We start from the raw sequence: 27,688 nt of genomic DNA on the forward strand, positions 1-27,688 counted from the left end.
GCATAAACAACCGACCCAGATATAATCAAACACAAAAGTTATGACCATTCAAAGAACTGAAAGCTCCGATTACAGTAAGAATACGTGGAAGGAGCACAGCCCATCTACAGGTCGAAGTTCAAGATTAAATAAATAGTTCCAAGACGTACGGTCACTCGATGGAAACACGACGGGGAATGATACAGAGCATATGGCAGATCAAGCTACAACTACGAGATAGATCGCAGAACAACAAAACAGAGGATATTAAACAGGTTGGGTGGCTCACCGATGGAAGGGTGATTAAGGACACAGAAGGAGGCTGCGAAAGAGAGATAGAAATCAGATGGAGAGATGTTTATGCTATAGTTCAGCCTGAAAGTCGGGCCCCTAGGGATAAATAATTCGGGTTGTTGGATTAGAATTCAAGGAACTGGTATGTTATAGGTTCAAAGCGCCGATGGAGCGGAAGAGGGGGTTCTTCCATAACGAGACCGGGCATGTCTTCGAGCGTCGGATGAGGAAGGTTCAAGAAATGACGAGTGTCATCCAGTGACGTCGTGTGTGGGATGATCGGCGCCTTTGATCGGTGTAGGTGAAAAAAATTAAGGTAAGGTAACTAACGATGCTCCTCACCTTGATTTCACATCGCTCCAACGCTTCCCAATCAACTCCACGGAACCAAGGATGATGCAAGATATCTTGCGGTCCACCAATCATATTTCCAAGACGCTTGGTTCGGTCAGGATGCAAGAACGCTCTGATCAGCTCTTTAGAGAGCCGATCCATGGTGCGAGGCCAATGAATATTGCCTCGTAGAATTTTCTCGTAGATGCCGTACGCGGTTTCATCGAAGAATGGAGGATAGCCGACCAGCATCTCGTAGCACAAGACACCGCACGCCCACCAGTCCGCGGCTTTTCCGTGACCGTCTGACTGGATGATTTCTGGGGCAAGATACTCGGGCGTGCCACAAAGGGTCCAGGTACGGTCATCGACGATCTTCGCAAAGCCAAAGTCGGTGAGTCGTAGATAGCCTCGAGAGTCCAAAAGTAGATTTTCGGGCTTGAGATCACGATATATGATGTTAAAGGAGTGTAAATACTGGAGTGCGAGGATAATGTTAGCGAGATAGAATCGGGTGACGTCGGGAGTGAAACGGCCCGCCCGTCGGAGATGGGTGAATAGTTCACCGCCAGGAACATAAGACATCAACATGTAAATGTTGAGACTGTCTTGGAAGGTTGCAAACAGGTCCACTACGAATGGATGCCGCACACGTGATAGAATATACCGCTCTGCATTGACGTGCTCAACCTGGCGGAGGCGGACAATTTCGGTTTTGCGCAAGACTTTCATAGCAAAGATATTTTGAGATCCTGGAGTCGCTGTTTTGAGGCGAACTAGGAGGACTCTCCCAAAAGTACCAGTGCCTGTCAATTGAATAATAAGGGAACGTTGATCTTGAGAAGACACAGACACAAACCAAGAGCGCCTTTGACCTCGAAGTCGAGCAGCCTAAGCACGCCACGTTTTTCTACGTGAACTGCTTCATCCTCCAATAACCTGGCGGGTGTCCTTGCTGGTGACCTAGGTTGTGGAGCTACCACAGGAACCAATGGCTGCTGCCACATGGAGGTGTTGACGGTAAAAGAAGGGCGTTGAACTTGTTCTGGCGGATAATTCGTGGGTTCTGCTTTATCCAAGGCCATCGCATTTGCGGCATCATCTTTGCTGTGACCTGGAGAGATAGGAGGGGTGATGGGCCCTTGGCCGATCATGGGGGCTGATTCATGGAAAAATCGGGCACCGACTGGGTTGCCAGTTGCAACACCTGGCGATACGAATGACGTAGAATTATACATCATTGCACTGGGCCAAGATATGAAAGACTTTAAGAGAAATGTTATGGTGTGTTAATAGAGCAGAATAATGTAGAACGACGGACCTAAAAAAACAAAAAGATTGATGATTTTTCTTCCACCCGGCCGGGGGTGTAACTGGAAAAGTTGGTAGAGAGAAATGAACAGAACAATACGGTAAATGAGGGGGTGAGAAGATAAGGCAAGAGCGGGGCAAGAGTTGTACAGGAATTAGCCTTGTGTCACAAGTAAAAGCAGTGACTGGAAGTAAAGAGAAAGGAAGGTTGAAAAGTTGATGGTTGGTGCGGTACTAAGTAGGACCAGACGGTTGCTGAGATAGACAGAACTCGAATATCTTGACAAGCGTTGCCCCGGTCGTTGCCCCGTGACGTGTAACCGAGCGAGCGTTCGGATTCATTCAACTCTAAATTAATTTTCGCCTTTTTAGGTCGCACCACCAACTGTAGCCGCCGACCCCAGTACCAACGTTTGACCGAAACAAAAATCTGAACTTTTGTTCAACGTCTGGCACTTGTTTCTATTTCTTTACCATGGTCGTTTTTCTTCACAGATGGTCCGACCGAACGAATGAGAACGTCAGGGAGTACGGTGGCGTCTCTGTGTGCTTGGACTCGGACCTTGGACTGCAAGTTGGAGCCCTGACCCACAATGCATAATGAATGGACGAGCCTTCCCATAGATGGCTGCCGAGGGCAGACTAGACCTCACCAGTGACAGGGACGAAAATTAAGACCCGGTTCTGACACAGGGCCACCCTTGACGAGTTTCGGAGTTCTAGTAGTATGCAGGGACGTCAACCTGGTCCAATGGAAGAGTCTAACCAATGGAGGACCACTCAATATTCTATCTAGGTAGTTACTTCCATTGGGGGTCAAGATGTAGTAGTGTTCGTATCGATACTGCAGACCGAATGTGGTTGTCTATGTTATAGAAAATAAAATTGCCCATGCATGTCGTGGAAGTCAGAAGCTTGAGTTGAGACGACTAGGATGCTCCGAGTCTGAGACGCCCCCCTGTGTATTACTAATGTGATCTTGACGTATTATTGTTTGTGTGTTGTCCGCAAACCGTTGATACATTTGATCTTGACCGCACACCATCAAGTTTGATAACTTCTACTCTGTCACTTCAGACTGAACACGCCGGCATCGAAAGTTGAGCCATGTCAAATCGCAACGTAGGTGGCTGGTTGAAGGGAAAGACCGTCCGGAAAGGTGGTATAACATCATCCAATGCACACACCGCTCGTTCCAGCACACCTCAAGTCCAGAGCACATCCTCCACCATTTTCAGCGGAGGTGTTAAAGATGCATCTGGGCGAACGACTGAATACTTCGTACGTCGTAGTCCTTCCGTTCAGCTCACGTACAGTACTAACAAGCCATGGAACTAAAAGTCTATGGACGACCAATGCCCTGTGTGCAAGTCTGATCGGTACTTGAACCCCAAACTTCGCCTCCTGGTTAGCTCATGTTACCATAAAATGTGTGCATCCCAGTTCGCATGAAAACCCAAGCTGATGAAAATACTCCGTAGGTGCGAGTCGTGCATCGACCGCTTGTTCACCTTGGGACCCGCCCCATGTCCTATCTGCCAAAAGGTCCTGCGAAAGCTGGCATTCACCCCACAGACTTTTGAGGACCTTACTGTGGAGAAGGAAATCGCCGTGCGCAGACGAATAGCTAAAGAGTGAGTAGCCGTATATTTGTATCAAGCCCTGCACATCATCATGAACGGTCAGGTTCAACAAACGACGCGAAGACTTCCCTGATCTTCACTCCTACAACGATTATCTTGAAGAAGTGGAAGATATCAGTGAGTGCCCTATATTCGACGATGTGCGCTGCCTCTCATGCTATCAAGCTTTCAACCTCATCAACGACGTCGACATTCCTCAGACTGAAGCTCGCATACTCGCTCATCGTCATGAAAATGCAGCGCTCATAGAACTCAACTTTCAGCGCGAAGAACAATATGCACAAGCTCTGAAGGAACAAGAAGAACTGGAACGACAGGAGAAAGAACAACGTGCCCTCGAGCTCCGAAGAGAAGTGGAGATAGAACGTGAGGAACGAGAAACGTCCCAACGTGAGATCATCGATCGCCTCGAGACCAGCACCAAGGATGCTGCCAAGGTCATCGCCAAATCTCGTGCAGAAGCCATGAAGAGATCGTCTGCTCGCAGTACTACCACCACGGTTCTGAGGAGTAATGCCCAACTACTGCGCGCACGAGCTGCTCAGAGTACTGTCGTTCCTGATCCGCCACACGTCCCCCTGCAGGACGATTGGTATGCTTACGAGGATCTATATACGCTCAGGGATCACTACGACGATATGTACAGTGACGCAGTGAGGAAGGACCGCGAAGGAATTATGAGAGCGGGAGGATATCGGGTCGAGGAAGCTTGGGACAGAGCCCTCAGATGTGCTGTCGCTGGGTTGGATTTATTACCACTGTCAGAGCTGAGCCCATCGCCTGGACGGATTGATGTTGTGATGGCATCTGCCTGAAACTCGTTTGCAGCCTTCGTTCCACATTGATGTATAAGGACATCAGCTATGGCAATTCTATCATTGCGTCATAGACAGACACGAGTCGTCACACTTCGTCCCTGCACCGCTCTTTTCACATAGCTGCTCGTCTCCGCACCATCCATCAAGCCCGCAGTCCCGTAGCGAAAACAGCTATAGAGATACCCCAATCCACCGTGTCAATGCTGTATAAGATGATTCAGAGCGCAGCGTCCGTGGAGCAAATTTCCTTCGGGGAAATTATGGAATCAGGCAAGAACATATCTTATGGATCAGCTAAGGAAGGGGATAGCAATAATCTCCCATAGTCAGACTTAATGGTATTTCCTTCTTTTTCAGGGGACGGCAGTGGCTCGGCCAAGAATGAGCAAGTAGTATTCAAATCATCTTGACCGTTAGGTGACGCATAGTATGTGCCACCTCAACCCAGATGGTTTCGGGCTGCAGCATTGCCAGTGTTCATAGTCGAACAAAGGTAGTCAACGGATGGCTTACGCTGCACGAGCTCTGACTCTGATCGTGCAGTTCTGGGAGCTTACCAACGTCCGTAGGCCGAAAAATATCCTCCCATGTTCCCGTCATACTCACCTGCAATGCAGAAAGCGAATTCGCTCAACATTCTGTTCGTTCTCGTTGGTTATATCCTCATGCACACGTCATCCATTCATTTGTTCTTCTCAGCTCGTGCACTTGGTTCCTAACTTGAAGCTCAGCGTTGCAATCTTGTCATCATCCATCCTCGCGTTCACACTCGCTCTCCCCATCTCACACTACCTTGAGATTTCTTTAGATCCAATCAGTCTCACTGAAGCTCTGCTCTTCTTTGTGCACGTGGTTGGCTTCGATAAGCCCCTCTGTCTTGTGGCCGCAGTGTTCAATCACCCTCATTTGTTATCTCCCGTTAAAGAGGGCAGATGGCATGGTTAGATGAGACCCGCCGGCGAGGTACTCATGGAGGCCACCGAAAACAGCTGCAATGCCATCTTGCGCGATTACGCACTCGAGATACAGTCAAAGAAGGATTTAGATGACATCACTTCTTCTACCGCTGCCAATGGCCATGCTTGCAGCGGTCAGGCAACACCAAACGGTGCGGTAAGATCTGCGGGGTTGTGGGATAGCGTACGTGAGATATGGGAGGGATGAGAGGTCGCCCATGGATCAGGCGAGCGACTTGTAGGTCGAGACGATGATGCCATTGCGCCCCATTTGTCAGGAGCTGTATTAGGTAGATCACGTTGATCAGCAGGAACATTTATGGAGAAGGAAATGATACGTACTTGGAGAACACGACCAGTCAGCTGAAGAGCACCTATAGCACAAGGAATGGAATGTGCACGAGTGGACTACTTGCGAAGACCGAGAAATGCCACGAGTGTGTTCTAGCTCGAGGTTATTTCAAGTAGATAAAACCAATTAGTCTACACTCACTGGTAAGGCTGGAATAATGAACTGGAAGTCAGAGTGAACGACGTGCTCAAGGACGACACCAGGAACAGACACATAACGCGCATGTACAGTCCACTGAATCATGGGTGCAACGACGCACAGTTGAATCACCTTCCAGATAATCCCCCTTGGAAACTCCAAATATAATTGAGTACTAGTCATCAGTAAAATACCACGTTTCTTAAATTAACTTATTGGGAACTTATTTTACTTGGTTTGGCGCCCAAGTGCGTCAAGATGTTCAAGGCTTCGATTTGACTTGGAGGGCAACTTGAGTGTCTTACCATCAAGCCGACAAAGACACTCAGACAATTAAAGCATTTTTAAGACAAATTTTGAACTTAAGCATTGCAAGAAAAATGAGTATATTAAGATGCCAGCTCGAAAGCATGGTGATCAATGAACCGATTTACGTAGAATCCTCGATATACATCCAGAGAATCGTAGAATCGAAGGCCGCGTGGTACGAGCTGGGTACCGAATATTGGGAGCAAGTGAGCGCCGCGAATGATACTGTCGATATGGATGATGGACAAATCGTGAGAGCCATCTTCATTGAAAGACCACCTAGTGTTTGAAAGTCCGGTCCGGTCCGGTTTTAGAGGCCCTTTTTATGGCAACCGGACCTGGACCGGTCCATGGACTCACTGAAATTTCGATGGACTGAACCTAACCTTACAAGACCGGTTGCCGTCGGTCCTCACATAAGGTTGCGGTCAGTTGCAACCAGTTGTTGATGAAACCGGTCCAAGACCATTCAAAACCGGTCTAGACCTGAACGTTTGAGCCATGAGGCTTGTAATATAAGGTCCACACAAAGTTTTCGTCTCTGAGTCCTGCATTCAAGCTAGTACTCCCAAACCCAACAACCATGATTCGTAAATCTACACGATCGAAGCAGCCAACGGAAAAGGCAGCGGCAATGGCTCCATCACATGTAAAAAAGACAACCCGATCTCGCCCACCAAAGACAAAACCTTTGTCTCCCGCTGGCAATAAAAGGGCCCACAAACGAAGAATGTCTAGTGAGGAAGAGTTAGAATCGAGTTCCAGTGAAGGAGAGCAAGAACCAACCTTGAGACGAAAAGACGGCGCATCTAGGCCTAAACGTTCGTGCTGACACTCCAACTTGAAGGTAGTAGCCGAGGTAGAGGAAGTTGAGGAAACCCTCCCAGATGACGATGAACTCGAAGAAGTTGAAGTATCATCAAGATGTACCTCTGTCCGAAGCTACGAGGGCAAGAATGACACTGAGAATGTTGATGATGAGGTATTTGTTTGATTGAATCCGCTGATCAACCTGCGAGTTTAATATCAGCTGCAGGCACTGAGCAGTGATGATTTGGAGAAACAACATCACGCACCATTACCGACAACAATCAAGATAAAGAAAAGAAATGCGGAAGACATACTTACTGTGTTCTCCGATCGGTGTACTGTAAAGTTTTGCCATACTAATGGTAAAGCTGAAACACTCAAGGGACGGTGGTGCGATATATGCAGGTAAGTACTAGTGAACACGCTAAATGTGGCATAACTTAGACTTACCGCATTCAGTAGATCTGATGAGACATTTATCTTGAAGAACGGAAAACGAAAGGCGTTCCATGTAGGAAGTAATTTGTCATGCCGCCAGCACATCCGGGGTCACTATGACTTCTACAAAACTAAATGTGCTGAGCTGAAGTTGCCAGAACACCACCATGGCATACCGCGGGAGATCGTGAAAGCAAATATTGAAGCTGAAGAAAAAGACAAAAGAAGGTCAGCTGACTCTTGGAGGGATGTTTCAGAAAACATTGGCAGGTGAAGGAGTTTTCCAGAGAAAATGCCTTGCGTACAGTTGCTGAGTTTATCGTTTGTGATGATCAGGTAAGTGACTCACAGTTAGCATGCACGGTCGAGAATTGACTGCTGACTCATTCGACTCTTTGATTCAGAGTCTTGCGGTGGACTGATAAGGCCAGTTTTAGAAACTGCCTTGTGTCAATGCGTCCAAACTGCACAGAAAGTTGATTTACCATCTGCTCACGACATTTCTTCCTACATCCACAATGCATTTGTTGAGGTCATCGGTAGTCTCAAGACAAGAATACAGGTACTCCCTCAATTTCTTTTCTTCATCAACAATACCCTCACATTACATCAGGCAAAGACAGCTGGGCGAGTTTCAACAACAACAGACCTTTGGTCTGTCGATCAGACCAAAGCTGCATTCATGGGACTCACGGCACATTGGATTGAAGTCCACGAGAAGACAATGGCATGGACGCTCTGCTCCCAAGTGATTGCCTTCAAGGGGATCTCAGGAGCACATTCGGGGCACAATCTTGGCCGGTATTTCATAGGTCTATGTGAACGTGTTGGCATTGTAGAAGGCCAGTCCAGCAAGGTGCGTCTATCCATATCCATTCATTGAATCTATCTATTTACTCACAAGTACTAAACTTACAGCTATTTTGTATCATGGCCGACAACACGAGCAACAATGACACTGCCTGTGACACGATCGAAACGATTCTACACCGCCGACATATCTACTCATTTGATACTACTCAGCACCGCCTCCCATGCCTTGCCCACATCATTAATCTATCCATTGTCGACATCATGTCTGTCATAACACGCATTGTGAATGTTGAAACTGCCTCAGCCATATGGGAATTTGACCCAGGCCTTCCTCGTAACCGTGTCCTGGGTGACTCACTTGACATTGTCGCTGCCATTCGAACTCTAGCCATCAAGATTCAAGCTTCGGGTCAACGGATTGCATATTTTGAAACCCTGCAGACTGAATGCGGGATAAAGACTCCCCTCAAGATTCCACTCCATAGCAATGTGCATTGGGGCACTGCTGATGGTATGCTCAGGTGTGCGTATCTTCTGCGCCAGGTATGTCCTTCTAGCACTGTCGTGCCATGTACGTTACGAATACTAACTTATGCACTTACTTAGCCAATCAACCTATTCGTAAACTCTGCCGATGAGCTTTTCGGACCAATGACTACCATCCGACGCACAGGACAGGCTGTTAAGCGTATCCCATGGACCGCTTTTAGTTTCAAGACTACAGATTGGGAACGCATTAACGATGCTCATGCGATTATCTCCGATGCCAACAATATTCAGCATTACTTCGCACATGACCGTCAACCTACCCTCTGGCGCGCCATTCCTGCACTTGAAGAGCTTCAGACTACTTGGGAAGCAAAGTCTGAGGCTCCAAGGTTTTCACTATACAAGGATGCTATTCAGCGTGGTCTTGCAAAGATCAGCAAGTACTATTGCAGGTTTGACGACAAACTGGTCTATGTTCTTGCCTTAGGTAAGCAATCTTCTTTTGTGTTGATGCGTCTATACTCATTATACATATATACGCTTACTCAGTGCTACACCCATACTACAAACTCGTGTATATCAAGATGGCCTGGGGTGGTCCAGATGAGCAAAAGACAGAGCATGAGGCTGGTAATCTGAATGCCAAGGACTGGCACAACAAGGCACTGCAGATCGTTGAGAAGACAATGGAGGAATATTGGAAGAACGCACCTGCTACCACCATCGAACACAAGTCGGCCGGATCAACCGCCACACTCAACATGGGCCAGGACAATGTGACCTTGGATTCAGAGTTTGACCTGTCACCGTCGCAACCTGGTGAATGCAGCAACTGGTGATCTTAGTGGAGGGTGGGCTTCTGAACTTCGCCATTATCTGAATGAGCTACCAGGGGATGTGTCAAAGCAAACCGATGTTGTTAAGTGGTGGTCGGTGAGTGTACTACCATTTCCTTTCAAAGATTTGTTACTGACTATTGAACAGGAACATGCTACGGTGTACCCAACTCTTGCTCGTATCGCCATGGACATATGTGCTATCCCAGCTTCATCAGTCCCATGTGAACGTCTCTTCTCGGCTGGCGCTGAAATCGCAACAGACCGGCGCTCACGTCTTGGTGCCGAAAAGTTCGAACAGCTTCAAGTTCTGAAACATGCATGGCGAGACATGATCACTGACCATGCTTCTCACAATTCTGCAATTATTGATGATATTTCTTTGGACGAGTTTAAGGAACTACTCATCCACGATGGTGAGATGGATGAATGGGACAATGAGGTGGAGGTGATTGCTTTGTAGTTACTAAGTTCTGTATCATTGAATCTACAAGCAACCGGTCCAGGAGGAGACCGGTTGTGGTCGGTTTTTCGTCGGTCCTGGGCCTGAGTCTGATGTGACGCAACCTGCAACCGAGGTGAGAGAAACATCTGGCAACCGCAACCGCGGTCCGGTTCAAAACGGTTGCAGTCCGGTTTGGTTGCCGGTTTTTTGTCAGTCCAGCAACCGGACTTTAAAACACTAGTGCCACCATCCACATTCCTGTGAGCTTGTCTCGTTCCTCGGCGATGCGATGGAACCATTGAACTGAGGGCACATGGGTATGTGCAACTGTTAGTGAAAGTAAAAGAAAAAAAGCAGAATATTCGAACGACATCCATGCTCAACATTCCGTCATGCCTATCGTCTGTGTTGATGAAGGCGCAGTCAAAGCGAGCTGGTCCATTGCGCCATGAAGGCACAACATGAATGTGCTCATGGCGCATACCAGTGATTCCACTCGGATCACTGGGTGCGATAAATGTTGCAGCGGCTGAATGAAATATCTTGATTGGTCCCGTGTAGGATGGACAGTCGCGAAGTGGGACGTTGGCAGAAGAATGGTGGTTGTCCGTGTGTATTTGGTCGTACAGGAAGAGATGAATGAAGGTCGGGAACGATGGGATGTCGAGTTCGTCTGTGAGATCAGCAACGGTACGGGCGCATTTTCGTTCTGAACGGTGTGTTAAGAACGAAGGTCACAGTGAGTGAAGGGTTGGATACGCACGAAAAGTCCGCACTAATTGCACATCAGCAATGACGTCCACGTCATCTACAACACCCTGATCCTCGACATCATCAAAGTTGTCACTCTCGATAGCAAAGGGATTGCTTCCTGCATGCACTCGGTTCTGTTGGACCTCTGGGTCTCCATCGTCGTTGCTGATATATGAGGGATTCTCAACTAGAAATTCAGTGAGTAAAATTCAATTAAAATAAAACAGACCACATACCAAATGAATTGTAGTAGCTGAAGGCACAAGACCCTTTGAGCATGCTGCATGTTGTGAAATCAACTCTTGCTGCTGCGACTTTGTCCAGGCGCTGATTGGTAAGGAGCATCTGGCTGAGCGTGTTGTACTTGCTTGAACGTCGCCATGGTTGCTTTACCGCCTTGATATGTTTTGATTCCGTGATTGACAAGCAGAGGCCGTTTGGAGCACCGAACATTTGGGTGAGAAGCTCGTAGTGGATGAGAGAGTGTTGTTGGGGTAGGGAAATGTCGAAGCAGACACTGGTAGTCTGGAAAATAGTTCGGAATCCGCATTTGCAGTGTCGCATTGCTTTGAATGGTCAGTAAGGCAGCGCACGTGTCAGTTACCATGTCTGAATCTCTTCGTCGCGACAGTGCATCAGCCGCTTCATTATCCTCGCCCTTGATATACTGGATCATGATGTTGTATTGCGACATGTATTCTGACCAGCGGGCCTGTCGTCTCGACAGGTCGCGTTGATTTTGAAAGTTCTCTAGAGTGCGATGGTCAGTATAGACATTGATGTGCGCACCCAGAAGTTCTAAACGCCATTTCTTCAGCGCACGGATAATCGCCAGCAATTCTTTCTCGTGTACTGGGTAGTTAAGTTCGGCAGTATGCAACTGGGTTGAGTTGAAGGTGACAGGCCTAGCACTCTCGCGTGTCGGACCCCACGAAAGCATCGCACCAGTCACATAGTCGGATGTGTCGCACGTCAGAAAGATCTTGTTGTCCCCAGGATTGTCATGGTCAATGGTCGTTAAACACCTTGGGCTTACCACCAGTTCCTTTATGGCGTTGAAGGCTGCCTCGTGTTCCATCGTCCATGCAGGGAACTTCAACTCGGCAGCTTTAGTTGTCATGGTTGTAAGGATACGAGTGTGTTGTGCCATGTCAGGTAGATGCTCTGCTAGATAACAAACGATTCCCAGGAACGAGCGCACATGCGTCGCTTTGCGCGGTCGAGGCCAATCCAGAATGCGAGCCACCTTAGAGCTATCAGCCTCGATTCGCCGTGACGAGATGTGATGCCCCAGGAAGTCGATTTCCGTGTTGAATAGCGAAGTCTTCTTAATTGAACAATACAGGTGGGCCGTTCGCAACACTTCCAGTACATGACGAACGTTCTCCTCATGCTCCTCGATCGTTTGAGACCAGATGATGATATCATCGAGGTATACGTGACATATTTTACCTATCAAATGACACAGGGCCGCAGTCATGCGCCATTGGTGTACTGCTGGTGCGTTATGCACTCCCATTGGCATCACCGTCCACTCGTACTTGCCCCAGGGGGTGTGTATGGCGAGATATTTCACTGTCAGTCTGGATGGACGCGCAGTCTGAAAGAACGCGTTAGTCATATCAATTTTACCAAAGAACTTTCCTTTCGCACAGTCCTTTAAGATCTCCTCTATACAGCGGGAGCGGGTGGTTGTCCGCAACAGTGTTAAGATTAAGCTTTCGAAAATCATTTACCCAGCGCGGCAAGACTGTCGGATCAGGCTTGGGAATGATGAATGACGGTGAGGACCACTCGCTGTCGGAGTGTCAGTAGTCGTCCGCTGTCGACATGAGAGTCCAACAGGGTCTTCCATGCACCGCGCGATATTTCTTGGGGCAATTGTACGATCGCAGCTGTACTATCTTGTTAGCATCCTTTACGTTTATCCGAAACAAGACATCCGTTGGCATTGTGTCATTATGAGGGATATCAGCAGGAAAACGGTCTTTAAACATTTTCTTATACTTCTCGTCCAAGCCTTTAAGTTGCTCTTGGTACAACAATCCGTCTATACGGGCTTGCACAGCCCCAACGACGTCAATACCTTTTACCGGCTCGCACTTCGCTGTCGACGATGTCTTTTAGTTCTGGTAAGACAGACTTCAGTTCGTTAACGACATCTCTCTTCATCCAGAAGAGTTGTGGTCCTGACGGCAAGATAGTAGCGTGTGAAGGTGACGTGTTGTTCTTGGGCTGCAAGAGATCATAATTAGTGTCTTTGACAATGCACGTACATAGTTCATGGTCGATGACAATTCGATTATGTTGGAGAAAAGGACCTCTGAGTAGTAGTGGAGTACAAAGGTTCGGTGCGATGATCGCACGTACAGATCGAGAAGTGTAAACTTGGTCGAGCGAGGTACAGGCAAGCTTGACGTAATGCGAGAGGAGGAATGATTCTTTGTCTTTAGACAATGCGAGAGAGACAGGTAGCGGTTTTGACAGTAGCCGAATGGCACAGTCCCAGTTTGTTGACTAGATCTTCACCAATCAGAACTAAAGAAGAGCCATGGTCAATAAGAGCGGAGACATTTATGGGAGAAGAAACGGCTGGCCCATCAACGAGACAGTCCCAATGAAGGTGAGGGGTTTGTAGCGGGGCCACAGCACTCTTCGCCCGAGTCAGTACCGTTTCCTAATACTGCGGACGGCATCACTACCGCGACCATTTCATCTTCCTCATCCTCATTGACGTCCACTGCAGCCACAATGTCTTTCTTTTTTGTTTTCTTCAGCTAAGACTGCACCTGCTGTGAGTGTCTTGTACTGATGCGCCGTCTGGGAATCCTTTCAGGCATCCTGACGACGTATGACCCGTGAACGGCTCTTGGCACTCGAAACAGCCAGTCGTTGTCACGCAACAGTTGCCTTTCGGTATCAGTGAGGGTCGGTAGTCGAGTGAATGGCTTAGCTGCAGCGTCCTTTGACTGGGCATTACCGTTCGTTGAAGCTGTTACTGTTCTTGCTATTGAATTTTGCGTTTGAGTTTGGCTTCTTATCGCCAGCAGAGCGGGCTCGTTCAGCACGTAGTGCATTCTCCACTGCCTCTTTTTGCCTGACCAGGTAGCGGAGCCACTTATCGTCGGGGATACGAACCTTCTCGATCCACTTGCAGTAGATCGTCTTCAATGATGTTCTCCGCGTGATAGTCAGCAGCGAGATCAATGTTCATGTGAGATTCGAGGTGGTAGAGGATGTTAACAGTCTGCGAGGTGAGATGGTGTCCCCCTAAGGAGCGTGTTTTGGCTTTGCACGTCTATAGCCCATTCGCTAAAGGCACATTGACCTTGCGTCGAGGCTAGCATCTTTCGTCTGATGGTGTCAGCCCAACCTATGGGGAGCCAGATGTTGCGGACTTCAGCCATGTATTCTTTGAACAGTCAAGATATCGATTTCATCTTGGTTTGTTATATACCAGTCTTGGATGCGTGGGTCTTGCAACCCCCATGCAACCTTTCGAACCATTTCAGTCCACAGGGACGACCTTGTGCATGAAGAACTGTGTACACCCCATTTCCCACTGACCATAACGCCTCGGGTGTTACTTCTCCGGCGGTGAGTAAAGGGGGTTTGCTAGCCGAAGGCTGTTCACAACGTCCCATCTTTGACGAAGACATAATGGATATAGCGGGTGTATAATCAGAGTCGCTTGATTCAGAGTCAGAGGATATATGCGCTTTGGTTGGCATGAGAACGCTGGAATTTTGTGAAGGCAGAGTGGTAGACGGTGATGGTACGTGGTCAGGTGAGGGTATGCGGTCAGGTGACGGTGTTCGGTCTGGCAAGTCGTTTATTGGAGGTGCGTTGGCAATTGCTCTTCCGAGCTTTGAACGACTTCTCGTTGTGATAGAAGATAAGGTTACGGGGATATGAGTACGGCGGGGAGGCAGTTTGTAAATTTGTAAGAATGGCGGGTTGACCCGGTAAGGTCAATACCCGACGATGCAGTTTGTAACAGATAGCGTCGGTGACAGAGAATAAAGCTCAGCTGAACGTTAAAAAAAAGTGTGAGGCTGTCACAGTATACAGCCAACACTAACAGTTGATCGGACAGAGGTAACGTGGATGAGCGTATGGATTTGGCGGTACGGTAAGAGATAAGATGTAAGTACCGTACGACCAGTGTTATATATGAATGAGAGCAAATAAGAAACAAATAACACGCGGTGTCCAATCATAACGTCGCTCGTCACGTGTAGTAAGCAATATGCTTACATGAACCCCCTATTTTCCGACTGCCAAATTGATTTCATACTGACTACCTGACATGTTTCTCTATCATGGCTCAAGCGGCAGTGATTTTCCAGACTCTAGAAATACCTGTATTGTTCAACTCAGCGAGAAACTACGCATTGTACCATCAACCACAGCACCAATGGGAAAGCAGACGACATGACTTACTGTCGCATGTCATTCAGACTGCAAATTCATAAATGCAGATACCATCGCTAGCCTGTCAATATCGTAAGAGGTGAGTGAACCCTGAATGCGAAGCAAACTACTCATACTCACACAAGTGAATTCGCGACAACAATCTGTCGAGGTTTTGCAAGAGTCGCCTTGGGATCTACATGCACTGACAGACATAGATGCTGCCAAAGCGACGGCAATAGCATGGAAGGAGAAACGCATGATTTGTGCGAGGTGATATGGACTCTGTCAAGGGAGGTCTCGAATGCTGACTCTGAGTTGGGGCAACACTAGAAAGACGGCTTCCCCTTAAGTCATGACAGTAGTATTGTGGGCAGAACTCGGCAGTTCTGCTAATCAGTTTGGCAGAATGGATATGCCCGGCGGACCTTCGATTGGAGGTAGAATCTGGCAGAATGATCAGAAACAATTCCGGTTGTTACGTGCCTCGACGGGGGATGGAGCGGTCGTGGGGAAATACAGTATTTGGTAATCTTGCTTGCGCCTGAGTACAGTCACTGAGCTCGCACGATCCGTATAGCAGGAGAATACCCACTGTACTCTACTAGAGATACTGAGCTGACAGTGATTCACGACCTGGGCAGGATCAAGTGTGAATGACTGCAATTGACTTGAAGAAATACTCGATATCTCGCCATTCTCGCGCGTCTCATCAGGGTCTTCAACAACAATAATCTCATCATCTGGCTCAGATGATTTGATTCGCTTGTGCTGGTATAGATCGGAAGGCGACGAAGGACGCTTCAATTTCGAGGAAAGTTCGTTAGACGCAGGGTGCATGACAGACTGTAGCACTTGGTTGATTTGTGACTGTTCCCATACAGCAGGGGAAGGTCCAGCCATCGCAGCTCGATGTACGCTCAGTCTATGTAGGTGACTTTGGTGACTTCTGCTTCAATACCATATGAGAGGAGCGCAGCGTCCATACGGGCCAAGTGCCTGCGGACAACTATGAGTCAGGCAGGGACTTGATTGTTTGCCAGAAAAGGAGCATGGTAATAGTCACCCCTAAAGAAAGAAGACAGCCGGGCCTTCTTTTTCGGGGATGGCAATGACTCTCAAGGTTGCAGGTCGGGATTCAAGTCATCTAGTCCATTAGACTGGCGATTACACGAGCCATGGGTGACAAGATGTCTACCATCGATTGAATCCAATTGTCCACCGTAGTAGCGCTGTAGACTCTTGGGCTCTCAGCTCGAAGTGACTATGATCCCCTGAGGCCTGCCGTGCCCACTTGGACCTCTCTATGCTGTTATTCGGTCAATAATCATCATCGAAGGTGCTGAATGTAACCTACATAAGTGACCTTGCACTTGCCGTGTCCGTGTACTTGATAATCGCTACCGAGTGCGGTGGACACGGCAAGCATAATCGCAAGAAATCGGAGGTACATATAGAATCGATGAAACATCGCCCGAACCGAAGAAGCCAGATCCCTGCTTACCGTAGCGTATAAAACGTCGCTTGAACAACCTTGGAGGCGTGTCTGGATCAAATGCGTTCGCTGACCACGGTTATTGGAGTCGATCAAGCCTCTCGTCGATACCAACGGGGAGGGGGAGACTGTCAAGACTCGACACCCAATCTGGCGCCAGCGCAGATGATGTTGAATCTTGATGGGGACCACGGAAAGCTTGTCCATGAGGTACAGATCATTATCACACGGGCAAGCAGGCAAATCAGCATACACCGATAAGATGCATCAGTCGCCGCTTGATGTACATATAACATCCCATTGATAGCACATCAGCACCCAGCGATCATTATAGGCCTTCGTTATCTCGCGAGGCGCATTACAAACCATGATGAAAAACGACTTGAGTAGAATCGCAGAGTTGACTGGCGCACATATGACGGTCGATGAATAAAACGGATGTCCTCTCGAGCAGCTTCACTATCGTAAGCAACAGGCTGGCGGCGTGGTAATTAGTACAACAAAAACTTGACCAAAACCACACATAAGCGCCTACACGAGTTGGATGTTGAGGAGAAATCCGACGCTACTCACCACATGCGAGAGCCACAACGCAGCCATATCCCTACTGTGAGCTCCTTGTCAACTTCAAATGATACTGACAATCTATCTTGCTGTCTAGGTTAACGACATGTCAAGGGTGCTTAATGAAGCAAAAAAAGTGTACCTTACTGTGAGAGGAGGCGCGACGCCGACACCAACGCGGACGATGCAAGGGCACACGGGCAATGTGCGGGCAGTTGCATTCTTAAAAGATGAACTGGCGGGTTGTCACTGGTTCCATGGACTGACACCCTGCAAATGTCGGACGTGGAGAAAGGAAGATTGGTAGGAGGGTCATTCCAGAGGCACAAGGGAATGACATCATCAGTCGCCGTTTCGTCAGACGCCAAACAAATTGCGAGTGGTGGGTACGATAAAACCATCATCAATATGGGACGCCGAGTGCCAGCAGAAAGTACGTGATCCACTGGTGAAACATAGAGGCCGCTTGATCACCCAGTATAATAAGGCTTACTTATTGGGTAACCCAGGTGGGTTCTTTTGTTGATGCTCACAGAACACCGACCCGTCTCGATAATGGACCGAAACGCTCCCATTTGTCGTCGACAAATCCTCTCTCATTTTGGAAAGCCTACCCTCTCTAGTATTGCAGAGGAGTTGTGCTGCCATATCCTTAGTTTTCTCGTACAATAAAATTATACAGTGTGTGTAGGTGAGTCATTCCCTCCTTTTGTCAGCTAACACACTAATCTGCTAGGACTTGCCGAACGATGTGAATGGTGGTCAAAAACACTGTGGAGCTGCAATACGCCATCGAAATTTGTGCCCAAAGATTGGTGCCGGTTCATCCACGGCCACCTACTGTCTCCATAGTGGAGTACTTGCGCACACTCAGAGACAAGGCGAACGCGTGGAATTCCTTCAAGCTCGATGTGACGAAAAAACTTTGTTTAGATTCGTCCTTTAGTTCCTGGTCCATCACCCATCGATACCTTGGCCTTGCTGAGTATTCCACCAAGGACGAGTGGGCCGAATATGTAGGGCGACCCGGAGGATTATCAGGATGTTTGTTTGGTCCACAGTTATCGATACCAAGACCTGCACATCTGAGACAGTGTATGATGTTCCTTTCGGATGATGCATGGATGATGCAGTTCTTGAATCATTTGCTGGCCATCACTGCATAGATGAGACTCGTGACCTTTTGGTGACTGTCGACATACTGAAGAATCGTCCCCTACGCAACTCAAAATATCAAATAAATTACCGCACGCTATCCATGGGCAAGGAACATGCTCTGGCTGATGGATCCCATCTAGTTACTGTGACTAGAGCGGGCCCTCGCAATCCATTCTCACCACTTCTCACCACATGTGTTGGTCGATGTCCTCGGGGATCGCCTTGCTCTCTATGATGAGGTGGTTGTCAACTCGAGCCCGGAGGACGTAGATGTTGGAAGTTACCAATACTGGTTGCTGCATGTATGGAATTAGCATCGAGGTCGTCAAGTTGATGTACGCGTCTTCTTCCGTCTATCATTGAAAAAAGGTCTTATCGCAGTTTTGAAAAGGATATACTACGTGTGATCGACGAAGGCTGCGGCTTGGTCGACATCGGTTTCTTTACCAAGGTGAAGCTTTTAGCTCTCTCATCGCGCGGTCATATAGAGCTATACAACGTTGAGGACCTATCGAAGGCACCACAGCTTCAGGCAAGATTTATGCTACCCATGCACATACCCGACTTCCGCTTTCGATATCCTTCGGTTTTTCATAGCGCCTTAAGTTGTGCACATCTTGTGGCACCAGATGAACGTTGGACTTGCACAACAAACCCCGCAGATCGAGTCATATGCGTAAGGGAGTTATATTCTAGATCTGGTTCAATTTTGTTATAACTGCTCGCCCGTTTTTCATGAATATCATAGGCAGAAGTATGTACACCGAGCCCGTTCAGACCAAGTTCAAACTCAATTGATATCATCTCGAGGACTTTGAGCATATCTGCCAGCGCGGGGATACCTGTTTGGACAAAGCCACGTCACGAGTTCTGCGAAGACACACTATTATCAGACATAAAAGCAAGTCGTCTTCGTAGCGTTGCCCTCACAGGCTCAGAGTTACTATTCGACACCCTCTCTGGCAAACCACGTTTCACCTCGCACAAGTGATGCGTTTCTCCTTCCTTACCGTTTTTGCTGCTTTGACAGCATCTACGTCTGTGAGTGCATGTGCGCCCCGATTCGGGTCTTGCAGGCTCTCAACAGATTGCTGCCCTGACCTTCTTTGTATGAAGAGTGTGAGTAGGAGTATTTTTACTTCGCATCCAGGATTCAACTCTATGACTCACACCTTGTAATACTCAAAGTCTGCGACTGGCATCTGCGATTATCCCATTTCCCGTTGAGCTGGCAGTCTGAATGACACGTCACAACAGTGAGTCATGGTTCTACTTTCCCATCGGTGCTGTGGTTGACGGCATGTCAGGGAGTTCGTCGCTGAATCGATAATATGGTTGCTTCTGAAATCTGGAACATGAAAACTCCGGCCGCGGAGTGAATGTTTTTAACCCGCACTTGCTACTGCGAAAGGGGGAACCTCGGCTCTGGCGTAAGCGTCCGAGTTGCGGATTGTATGCTCCGTCATATAGTCGAATTACTAGTGTTGCAGTTCGTGGTTAAGACATTCATGGATGCCAGTGTGCAGGAGCTGCCTGCGACCTGAGGAAAATAGCGTCTTCTCCAAGCCTTCGTTCAGCAGGCTGACCCTGACAAAAACACTTTTTTTTTCTCGACTGAAGTGTAAGACATTACTAGTTCTATCAATGATCGAAGCACAATCTCTCCCCCATCCCCCGCCCGAACTGGGTATACCTGGGTGTAATTCTCCGGCCTTAGGTTCTGCCAGCCAGGTTCTGCCTACACTCGAAGTTCCGCCAGGTCCATTCGGGTCAGGTGAAAATGACGCGGTCTGGCGCGACACTAACTTATGCCTTTGAACTAAGTACCTTTAAATATCATGTTATGTCGCTCGATCGAGACACTTTTAATTGTCTTTATTGATGAATGTTCATCTTCGTGCTGAATCGTGCAGGCCCTAGAGTGCTGAAACGCACATGCACCTCACCTCATTAAGTTACAGCACTTGCCAGGTCCAAACTCCACGTTGGGCCCGTTCGCAGTGCGCACAACACGGGAAAATATCGATTGCAAGTTGTAGTAGTACGCCTCCTGTATTGTCTCTAACGGTGGTCTAATGTTAGCCTTCAGATGAAGTGTTATTCGGGCTGTGTCACCTTGTCAAGCTTAGTATACTGGCATGCATGGGCCTCAGTATCGGTATGTCAACTTGAAGCCCCATCCCATGCCACGTCAAGCCACACCATATACCACGTCAAGCCACACACACGCTGCGTCAGTGCCACGTAAATATTTCTGTGGGTAGTGAGATTAAGACTAGCGGGACTGCAAGCCAGTGTACTAAGCTTTGGGAGACTGGAGTGGCATTGACGTGTCAAGGCGTGTCACAGCAGCGTCAAATAGCCACCGTCCGCGCCCCATCAAAACCGATTAACCTAATCGATTAGCCAAACTGATTAGCAGAACTGCCGAGTTCCACCTACAACACTATTGTCAGGACATAAAAGAAAGCGTTTGCCCCAAGTCTGAGTCAGCATTCGAGACCTCCCTTGACAGCGTACAAATTATGCGTTTCTCCTTACGTGCCGTTGTTGTCGCTTTGGCAGCATCTATTTCTGTCAGTGCATGTAAATCCCAATTCGAATCTTGCAGCACCTCAGCAGATTGCTGTCTTGAGCTCTTTTGTGTGAATGGTGTAAGTATACGGTACTTTGCTTCGCGATCAAGGTTCACTCACCCCTTGTAATACTACTAGGGTACCCGTCATTTCTGCAATCTGCCAATCTCGAAGCCCTGAGCTTACAGTCTGAATGACACGCGACAGTAAGTCACGTCGTCTGCTTCCCATTGGTGCTGTGGTTGATGGCACAAATGTGTAGTTTCTCGCTGAGTTGACCAATACGGGTGTTTCTGGAGTCTAGAAAAAATACAGTGCCGCTTGAGCCATGGAAACTGAATAGAGGAACATGTCAGGTAGCACTCAATATGACACTGACTTGGTAGTAGTCAGAAAGTCGGTGGACTCACTCCGTGGCTTGGAATTCTCCCGGCTGGAACTGCAAGGAGATTGAATTTAGCGACATACTAAAGGCCCTGCATCACCGTCACTTGTCGGTCTCACGGTCAAGATGATTTGAATACCACTTGCGGCGGTCTTCATTCTTGGCTAGCTATTGCCGTCCGCTGAAAAAGGAGATTCTGTCGTCTTCAAGTTTGACTAGGGGAAGATTATTGCCATCTAGGCTTAGCTGATAAATAAAACATGTTCTTGCCTGACTCCATGATTGCCCTCAAGTAAATTTGCTTGCATGGACGCTGCGCTCTGAATCATCATATCTACAGCATCATTCTATAGCTGTTTGCGATATGGGACTGCGGGCTCAATGAAGGATGCGGAGACGAGCAGATATGTGGAAAGAGCGGTGCAGGGACGAAGTGATAGAATTGTTAAGGATGCACTGGATTTTGAGTGACTGGACGTGAGTGATAGCGCTTTCTCAGCTGTCAATTTGTTCATATAACCGTCGCTTTCCTGTTGTAAGTCAGCGTATAACACGATACAAATGTCTAGAGGAAATGTTCCATGCATGCGCTGTCAAGCTACGAATGAAAACGCGTCAGAGGTGTTCGAAAACCATGGAACTATAATATCTCTAGCATCCTGCCATCCATTATGTCGTAAACAGAAGCCATGTCCTTGACCCCTGCGATGATATTGTGATCCGACACAATTCCCTTGTACTCCCCACCGCGCTGCTGCGCTAGCAAAAGTGCGCCAAAAGGCTGTCCCAGGCGAATGATGAATCTCAACGCTCGCGAGTGAGACTCCGAATCAACTAGCTCATTTTCTCTAGGATACCCGCGGAGCGATCCATCCAACGGAGACTCGGGCTCTGACTAATCGACCATGCTCCGAGCATCTTCTGCAAAGTCAGGCAGCCCGAGATCATGACGATTCCACGGACAGACGAGCAAGAATGTCCGTGAAGTGGGGCATGACGGTGAGAACTGAGTCAGCTTGTTTTCTGCGGTGAGTGGAACCCGCCCGTCTTGAGACATCAAAGTGACATATTTCTCCTGGTCTTGACCATGTGAGTTCCGTGAGGGGAAATACAATGCAAGGCAGATGCAAACTACGGTTCGTCAAACGAGGAGCGCTCAGGTTGTCAAGCCTGGTGTACAGTGTCGAAGCCAGATCTATAATACCAGCATTTCGCAGCGACGAGACCGAGGTCTGTATCTGATCTTCAGATAGAAATTGCATCGTGAATGGCAGAGTTTTGTATTGTAAGGATTGCATATCCTCTACGCACCGATCACGCTTCAAAGCGAAGACGATGTAGCTCCGTTACTCTTCGCATCCGAGTTACGCGGATACAAACTTCCATTTTTCATTTCCTTTTACGATCTTATCTTGTACTCACACTTCACAATCCCTTTCTTGGACCGAGTATTTTCACCTCACCATATGCTCTTCATGCCGATTCCAGCCTAGTTAACTCTCCTTTTTCTATGTCCCAAAATCGCAAGGTGCAGTCCAGTGACGACCCGTCGGCCGTCTTTGAAGAACGCTACTACCCACACCACATACATGTTGGACCGGGCACGGACTGCTAGGGGAAACCCAGGCCAAACCTCTCAGGCGGGAGGCGGCGGCTTTATCTATCGAGCACGGCGGACTATGAAAACCTATGTCTAGGACTCCAGCCACTGCCCCAGAACCCCGGCACCCTACACCAGACCTCCTTGCTACGGTGTGCATTTGCGTCGTCCGCGTTGACATCAGTGAACTGATGAGCTGCAGATAAAGTCTTATATGACGATATATCGTCATATATAGAACTCCTTTCCTTTATATTGGAATATAAAGTCATGTAGAAGACGTAAAGTCACGTACCCTGGGTACTAGACTCACGGGTTCTCTGATGTTAGTGCCGGTGTTGCGCCCCCTCTCACACTAAGTTACGCTTTTTTTGCTCCGTTAAGCATCCCTGATATGTCTAGACGGTCAGTAGCATTTGAAATTGACAAGGAGCACTCGGTGGTTATGTTGTGGATTTCGTGTGTGGTGAGTAGCGTTGGGTTTCAGCTCGATACCTAACTGGTGTAGGCGCATATCCGTTGTTCTTATTGGCTCCTTATTACTACGCTCCGGCTTCGACTGGCTCAAGAGTCGGTGACACGATCTATTAGGTTGGGCTGGACCGAGCGTTAGCTCGGGATGGGACGCAAGCAGGTGGAGCCGCTCACCCAACGACCCGGAACGACCCGCGGCTCAAAGCTGCGTAGCCCAACCAAAAACGTGGAGGCGATGGTTAGAGAAACGTGGCATTAGCCAAATGCTGGGAGGAGATCTGTTCGAACGCGCGGATGTAAGTCTCGTATGCCAACGATTTCCATCGGCCGGCGATTCAAACTATTTCGGGGTCGACCTTCTTTGCCAGATAGAATGAAGCGCCCCCTATGCGAAACGAGTGACCGAATGAAGTGCCCCACCCGCATCCCATCAAAATTGAGTTGATTCGTTCCATAGCGCGAACTTTCACCATCGGGTGGACCTCACCCTTGGCGTCGTGCCACGAAAACAGAGGGTCATCTGCGAGGGCGGGGACAACTGATACCAGATTGCGGAGAGCTGCCAACGGGCATAAATCTCCCTGCTCGTTTAGAAAAATAGACTGCGTTTCCCCGGCCCTCGCTGTCTTTGCTGATGGAAGGTCGAGACGCGCGTATGGATTGTTCCGCAAATCGTGGCCAAAGAACACGTGAGATGTTTGGATGGACTAAAGGCTGATCGGGAAGCAACAGAGACTTCGCCGAACCGCATCATACTGAAGAAGGCACAGGACGCCATTGCCCAAACGCAAGCATCGAAGGATTCCGACAGTACGAGAGTAGCCTTGATGACCGTGAGCATCGCGATAGTTATAGGTGGCCGAAGGGGCTTTCGACGGCTAGCCTGGAGGTTCTCGAGTCCTCGTAGTGACCAATTGATTCGTTCGTGGCGGAAATCTGATAGTGGTGGGGGCTATCCTTGTGCAATGTGCCAAGCTCGCACGGCAGATAGGTATTTACGAGCAACGCCGATGGAGACCGGCTCGAAGTTAGTTGTGCTTCCCCCTGCAGATAAAAGAGGGTCGCCAGCCTCTGGGTCTGTGACTGCCCATAGAGCGAAGGAGTGGAGTAACTGAAGTGTAAGACATTACTAGTTCTATCAATGATCGAAGCACAATCTCTCCCCCATCTCCCGCCCGAACTGGATATACCTGCGTGTAATTCTCCAGCCTTAGGTTCTGCCAGCCGGGTTCTGCCTCCACTCGAAGTTCCGCCGGGTCCATTCGGGTCAGGTGAAAAGGACGCGGTCTGGCGTGGCACTAACTTATACCTTTGAACTAAGTACCTTTAAATATCATGTTATGTCGCTCGGTCGAGACACTTTTAAATATCTTATTGATGAATGTTCATCTTCGTGCAGACCCTAGAGTGCTGAAATGCACATGCATCTCACCTCATTAAGTTACGGCACTTGCCAGGTCCAAACTCCACGTTGGGCCTGTTTGCAGTGTGCACAACACGGGGAAATATCGATTGCAAATTGCAGTACGCCTCCTGTATTGTCTCTAACGGTGATCTAATGTTAGCCTTCAGATGAAGTGTTATTCGGGCTGTGTCACCTTGTCAAGCTTAGTATACTGGCATGCATGGGCCTCAGTACCGGTATGTCAACTTGAAGCCCCACCCATGCCACGTCAAGCCACACCATATACCATGTCAAGCCTCACACACGCTGCGTCAGTGTCACATCAATATTTCTTTGGATAGTGAGATTAAGACTAGCGGGACTGCAAGCCAGTGTACTAAGCTCTGGAGTGGCATTGACGTGTCAAGGCGTGTCACAGTCGCGTCAAATAGCCACCGTCCGCGCCCCATCAAAACCGATTAACCTAATCGATTAGCCAAACTGATTAGCAGAACTGCCGAGTTCCATCTACAACGCTATTGTCAGGACATAAAAGAAAGCGTTTGCCCCAAGTCGGAGTCAGCATTCGAGACCTCCCTTGGCAGCGTACAAATTATGCGTTTCTCCTTACGTGCCGTTGTTGTCGCTCTGGCAGCATCTATTTCTGTCAGTGCATGTAAATTCGAATCCGAGTCTTGCAGCACCTCGACAGATTGCTGTCCTGGGCTCTTTTGTGCGAAGGATGTAAGTATACGGTACTTTGCTTAGCGTTCGGGTTTCACTCACCCATTGTAACACTACTAGGGTACCCGTCATTTCTGTGAATTCGATTATCACATCACCCCTGAGCTTACAGTCTGAATGACACGCGACAGTAAGTCACGTCGTCTGCTTCCCATTGGTGCTGTGGTTGATGGCACAAATGCGTAGTTTCTCGCTGAGCTGACCAACACGGGTGTTTCTGGAGTCTAGACAAAATCCACTGCCGCTTGAGCCATGGAAACTGAATAGAGGAACATGTCAGGTAGCACTCAATATGACACTGACTTGGTAGTAGTCAGAAAGTCGGTGGACTCACTCCGTGGCTTGGAATTCTCCCGGCTGGAACTGCAAGGAGATTGAATTTAGCCACATACTAGAGGCCCTGCATCACCGTCACTTGTCGGTCTCACGGTCAAGATGATTTGAATACCACTTGCGGCGGTCTTCATTCTTGGCTAGCTATTGCCGTCCGCTGAAAAAGGAGATTCTGTCGTCTTCAAGTTTGACTAGGGAAGATTATTGCCATCTAAGCTTAGCTGATAAATAAAACATGTTCTTGCCTGACTCCATGATTGCCCTCAAGGAAATTTGCTCGCATGGACGCTGCACTCTAAATCATCATACAGCATTGACACGTTGGATTGGGGTCCTTCCAGTAGACAAGTTCCAGAACTGTTTTGTCATATGAAGCAGAGACAAGTTGCTAGCCGTCAGGTGACCAGAAAACACTTGAAACCGCAGATTCATGAGCGCTGATCAAGAGAAGAATAAAGCTCGGCGTTATCGGTGCGCCAAACCCGGATGGTACGATCCAATGATGCGCTTGCTATTTTTGAACGATGACCCTCGAGTGTTGAGGGGACTGCACCAGTCTCCGCATCCCATATGATACCCGTGCCATCAGCCGACCCGCTGAAAATTCTCTTGCCATCGGGGGAGAAGCACGCCGAGTACTATACACAGTGCTTTCATGCTTTACCAGGGCCCAGCGGATAAAATAATTTCTGCTTGCTCTTGGCATCCCAGATGATGATGGTCTTATCTCCTCACCGCTCGCAATTCGCCTATCGTCTAGCAATATTGCGATTGATCGCTTGTGCCCCTCGAACTTTGGCCCTCCTCCGAGTCAATTCTCCTTTCTCTATATCCCAAAATCGCAAGGTGCAGTCCAGTGACGACCCGTCGGCCGTCTTTGAAGAACGCTGCTACCCACACCACGTCCATGTTGGACCGGGCACGGACTGCTAGGGGAAACCCAGGCTAAACCTCTAAGGCGGGAGGCGGCGGCTCTATCTATCGAGCAGGGCGGACTATAACAACCTATGTCTAGGACTCCAGCCACTGCGCCAGAACCCCGGCACCTTACACCAGACCTCCCTGCTACGGTGTGTTAGTGCCGGTGTTGCGCCCCCTCTCACACCAAGTTACGCTTTTTTTTGTTCCGTTAAGCATCCCTGATATATCTAGACGGTCAGTAGCATTTGAAATTGACAAGGAGCACTCGGTGGTTACGTTGTGGATTTCGTGTGTGGTGAGTAGCGTTGGGTTTCTGCTCGATAACTAACTGGTGTAGGCGCCTATCCGTTGTTCTTATTGGCTCCTTATTACTACGCTGCTACAGCATTCACTTCTTCCGAATTATCACGCAGTGCCCCTTTATTAAACGCCCGTCATATACCAGTAACCCCTCAATGTGCACAGTGAACCGAAAGTGATTCACGACCTGGACAGGATCAAACGTGGATGACTGCAATTGGCTTGAAGAAATACTCGAGATCTCGCCATTCTCGCGCATCTCGTCATGATCGATAATCTCATCATCTGAATCAGATGATGATTCACTTGTGCTGATTTAGATCGGAAGACGACGAAGAACGCTTCAGTTTCGAGGAAAGTCCGTTAGGTGTATGACAGACTGGTGGCACTTGGTTGATTAGTTACTGTTCCCATACAGCAGAGGAAGATCCAGTCATCGCAGCTCGACGCACATTCAGTCTATGTAGGTGGCCGTGACTTCCGCGTCAATGCCGCATGAGAAGAGCGCAGCGTTCATGCGAGCTCAGATACTGCATTTCCCATGGGTCATAGCCAACCCATCCGCCATCGAGGGACGTAACAACCAAAATTGTTTCCAATCATTCTGCCAGGTCCTGCCTCCAC

General features: G+C 48.5%; 11 protein-coding genes across 11 annotated transcripts; 5 read left to right on the plus strand and 6 right to left on the minus strand.

The window, feature by feature from the left end:
- Positions 1-397: 397 nt before the first annotated feature.
- On the minus strand, positions 398-1,760 carry EDB91DRAFT_1047594 (cyclic AMP-dependent protein kinase catalytic subunit; the record flags this gene model as incomplete). The annotated part of the gene is made up of 3 exons (XM_041313335.1): positions 398-559; positions 616-1,412; positions 1,466-1,760. The coding sequence occupies 3 exons, from the start codon at positions 1,758-1,760 to the stop codon at positions 398-400; spliced, it is 1,254 nt and encodes a 417-aa protein (XP_041181067.1).
- Positions 1,761-2,927: 1,167 nt separating this feature from the next.
- EDB91DRAFT_831757 (CDK-activating kinase assembly factor MAT1-domain-containing protein) lies at positions 2,928-4,585 on the plus strand. Its single transcript, XM_041328541.1, has 5 exons — positions 2,928-3,198; positions 3,259-3,347; positions 3,399-3,551; positions 3,604-3,677; positions 3,726-4,585. Exons 1-5 carry the CDS (start codon positions 3,025-3,027, stop codon positions 4,373-4,375), a joined length of 1,140 nt encoding a protein of 379 aa, XP_041181068.1. The 5' UTR covers positions 2,928-3,024; the 3' UTR covers positions 4,376-4,585.
- Positions 4,586-4,628: 43 nt separating this feature from the next.
- Positions 4,629-5,502, plus strand: EDB91DRAFT_831733 (uncharacterized protein). The gene has a single exon (XM_041328540.1). It carries the CDS (start codon positions 4,883-4,885, stop codon positions 5,321-5,323), a length of 441 nt encoding a protein of 146 aa, XP_041181069.1. The 5' UTR covers positions 4,629-4,882; the 3' UTR covers positions 5,324-5,502.
- Positions 5,503-6,213: 711 nt separating this feature from the next.
- EDB91DRAFT_1047686 (uncharacterized protein) lies at positions 6,214-6,414 on the minus strand (the record flags this gene model as incomplete). The annotated part of the gene is made up of 1 exon (XM_041313338.1): positions 6,214-6,414. A coding segment is annotated over one exon (201 nt), but the record flags the coding sequence as incomplete, so codon positions are not given.
- Positions 6,415-7,412: 998 nt separating this feature from the next.
- EDB91DRAFT_1047719 (uncharacterized protein) lies at positions 7,413-7,655 on the plus strand (the record flags this gene model as incomplete). The annotated part of the gene is made up of 1 exon (XM_041313339.1): positions 7,413-7,655. A coding segment is annotated over one exon (243 nt), but the record flags the coding sequence as incomplete, so codon positions are not given.
- A 662-nt stretch (positions 7,656-8,317) lies between these two features.
- Positions 8,318-8,518, plus strand: EDB91DRAFT_1032953 (uncharacterized protein; the record flags this gene model as incomplete). The annotated part of the gene is made up of 1 exon (XM_041312754.1): positions 8,318-8,518. A coding segment is annotated over one exon (201 nt), but the record flags the coding sequence as incomplete, so codon positions are not given.
- Positions 8,519-8,812: 294 nt separating this feature from the next.
- EDB91DRAFT_1040623 (uncharacterized protein) lies at positions 8,813-9,384 on the plus strand (the record flags this gene model as incomplete). The annotated part of the gene is made up of 2 exons (XM_041312879.1): positions 8,813-9,170; positions 9,233-9,384. Coding segments are annotated over 2 exons (510 nt in total), but the record flags the coding sequence as incomplete, so codon positions are not given.
- Positions 9,385-10,193: 809 nt separating this feature from the next.
- On the minus strand, positions 10,194-11,170 carry EDB91DRAFT_1079154 (uncharacterized protein; the record flags this gene model as incomplete). Its single annotated transcript, XM_041315098.1, has 4 exons — positions 10,194-10,267; positions 10,449-10,673; positions 10,728-10,904; positions 10,954-11,170. The coding sequence occupies 4 exons, from the start codon at positions 11,168-11,170 to the stop codon at positions 10,194-10,196; spliced, it is 693 nt and encodes a 230-aa protein (XP_041181074.1).
- A 5,042-nt stretch (positions 11,171-16,212) lies between these two features.
- On the minus strand, positions 16,213-16,983 carry EDB91DRAFT_831987 (uncharacterized protein). The gene is made up of 2 exons (XM_041328542.1): positions 16,488-16,983; positions 16,213-16,432 (listed from the first exon to the last, which is right to left on the minus strand). The coding sequence occupies exons 1-2, from the start codon at positions 16,830-16,832 to the stop codon at positions 16,325-16,327; spliced, it is 453 nt and encodes a 150-aa protein (XP_041181075.1). The 5' UTR covers positions 16,833-16,983; the 3' UTR covers positions 16,213-16,324.
- A 4,806-nt stretch (positions 16,984-21,789) lies between these two features.
- On the minus strand, positions 21,790-22,682 carry EDB91DRAFT_1112257 (uncharacterized protein). Its single transcript, XM_041317797.1, has 2 exons — positions 22,441-22,682; positions 21,790-22,388 (listed from the first exon to the last, which is right to left on the minus strand). Exons 1-2 carry the CDS (start codon positions 22,604-22,606, stop codon positions 22,204-22,206), a joined length of 351 nt encoding a protein of 116 aa, XP_041181076.1. The 5' UTR covers positions 22,607-22,682; the 3' UTR covers positions 21,790-22,203.
- Positions 22,683-23,259: 577 nt separating this feature from the next.
- On the minus strand, positions 23,260-24,223 carry EDB91DRAFT_1344735 (uncharacterized protein; the record flags this gene model as incomplete). The annotated part of the gene is made up of 2 exons (XM_041325813.1): positions 23,260-24,013; positions 24,070-24,223. 2 exons carry the CDS (start codon positions 24,221-24,223, stop codon positions 23,718-23,720), a joined length of 450 nt encoding a protein of 149 aa, XP_041181077.1. The 3' UTR covers positions 23,260-23,717.
- Positions 24,224-27,688: the final 3,465 nt, after the last annotated feature.

Source organism: Suillus paluster (assembly GCF_016628075.1).
Source record: "Suillus paluster strain FC165 chromosome Unknown EDB91scaffold_8, whole genome shotgun sequence".
In the NCBI taxonomy this organism is placed as follows: domain Eukaryota; kingdom Fungi; phylum Basidiomycota; class Agaricomycetes; order Boletales; family Suillaceae; genus Suillus; species Suillus paluster.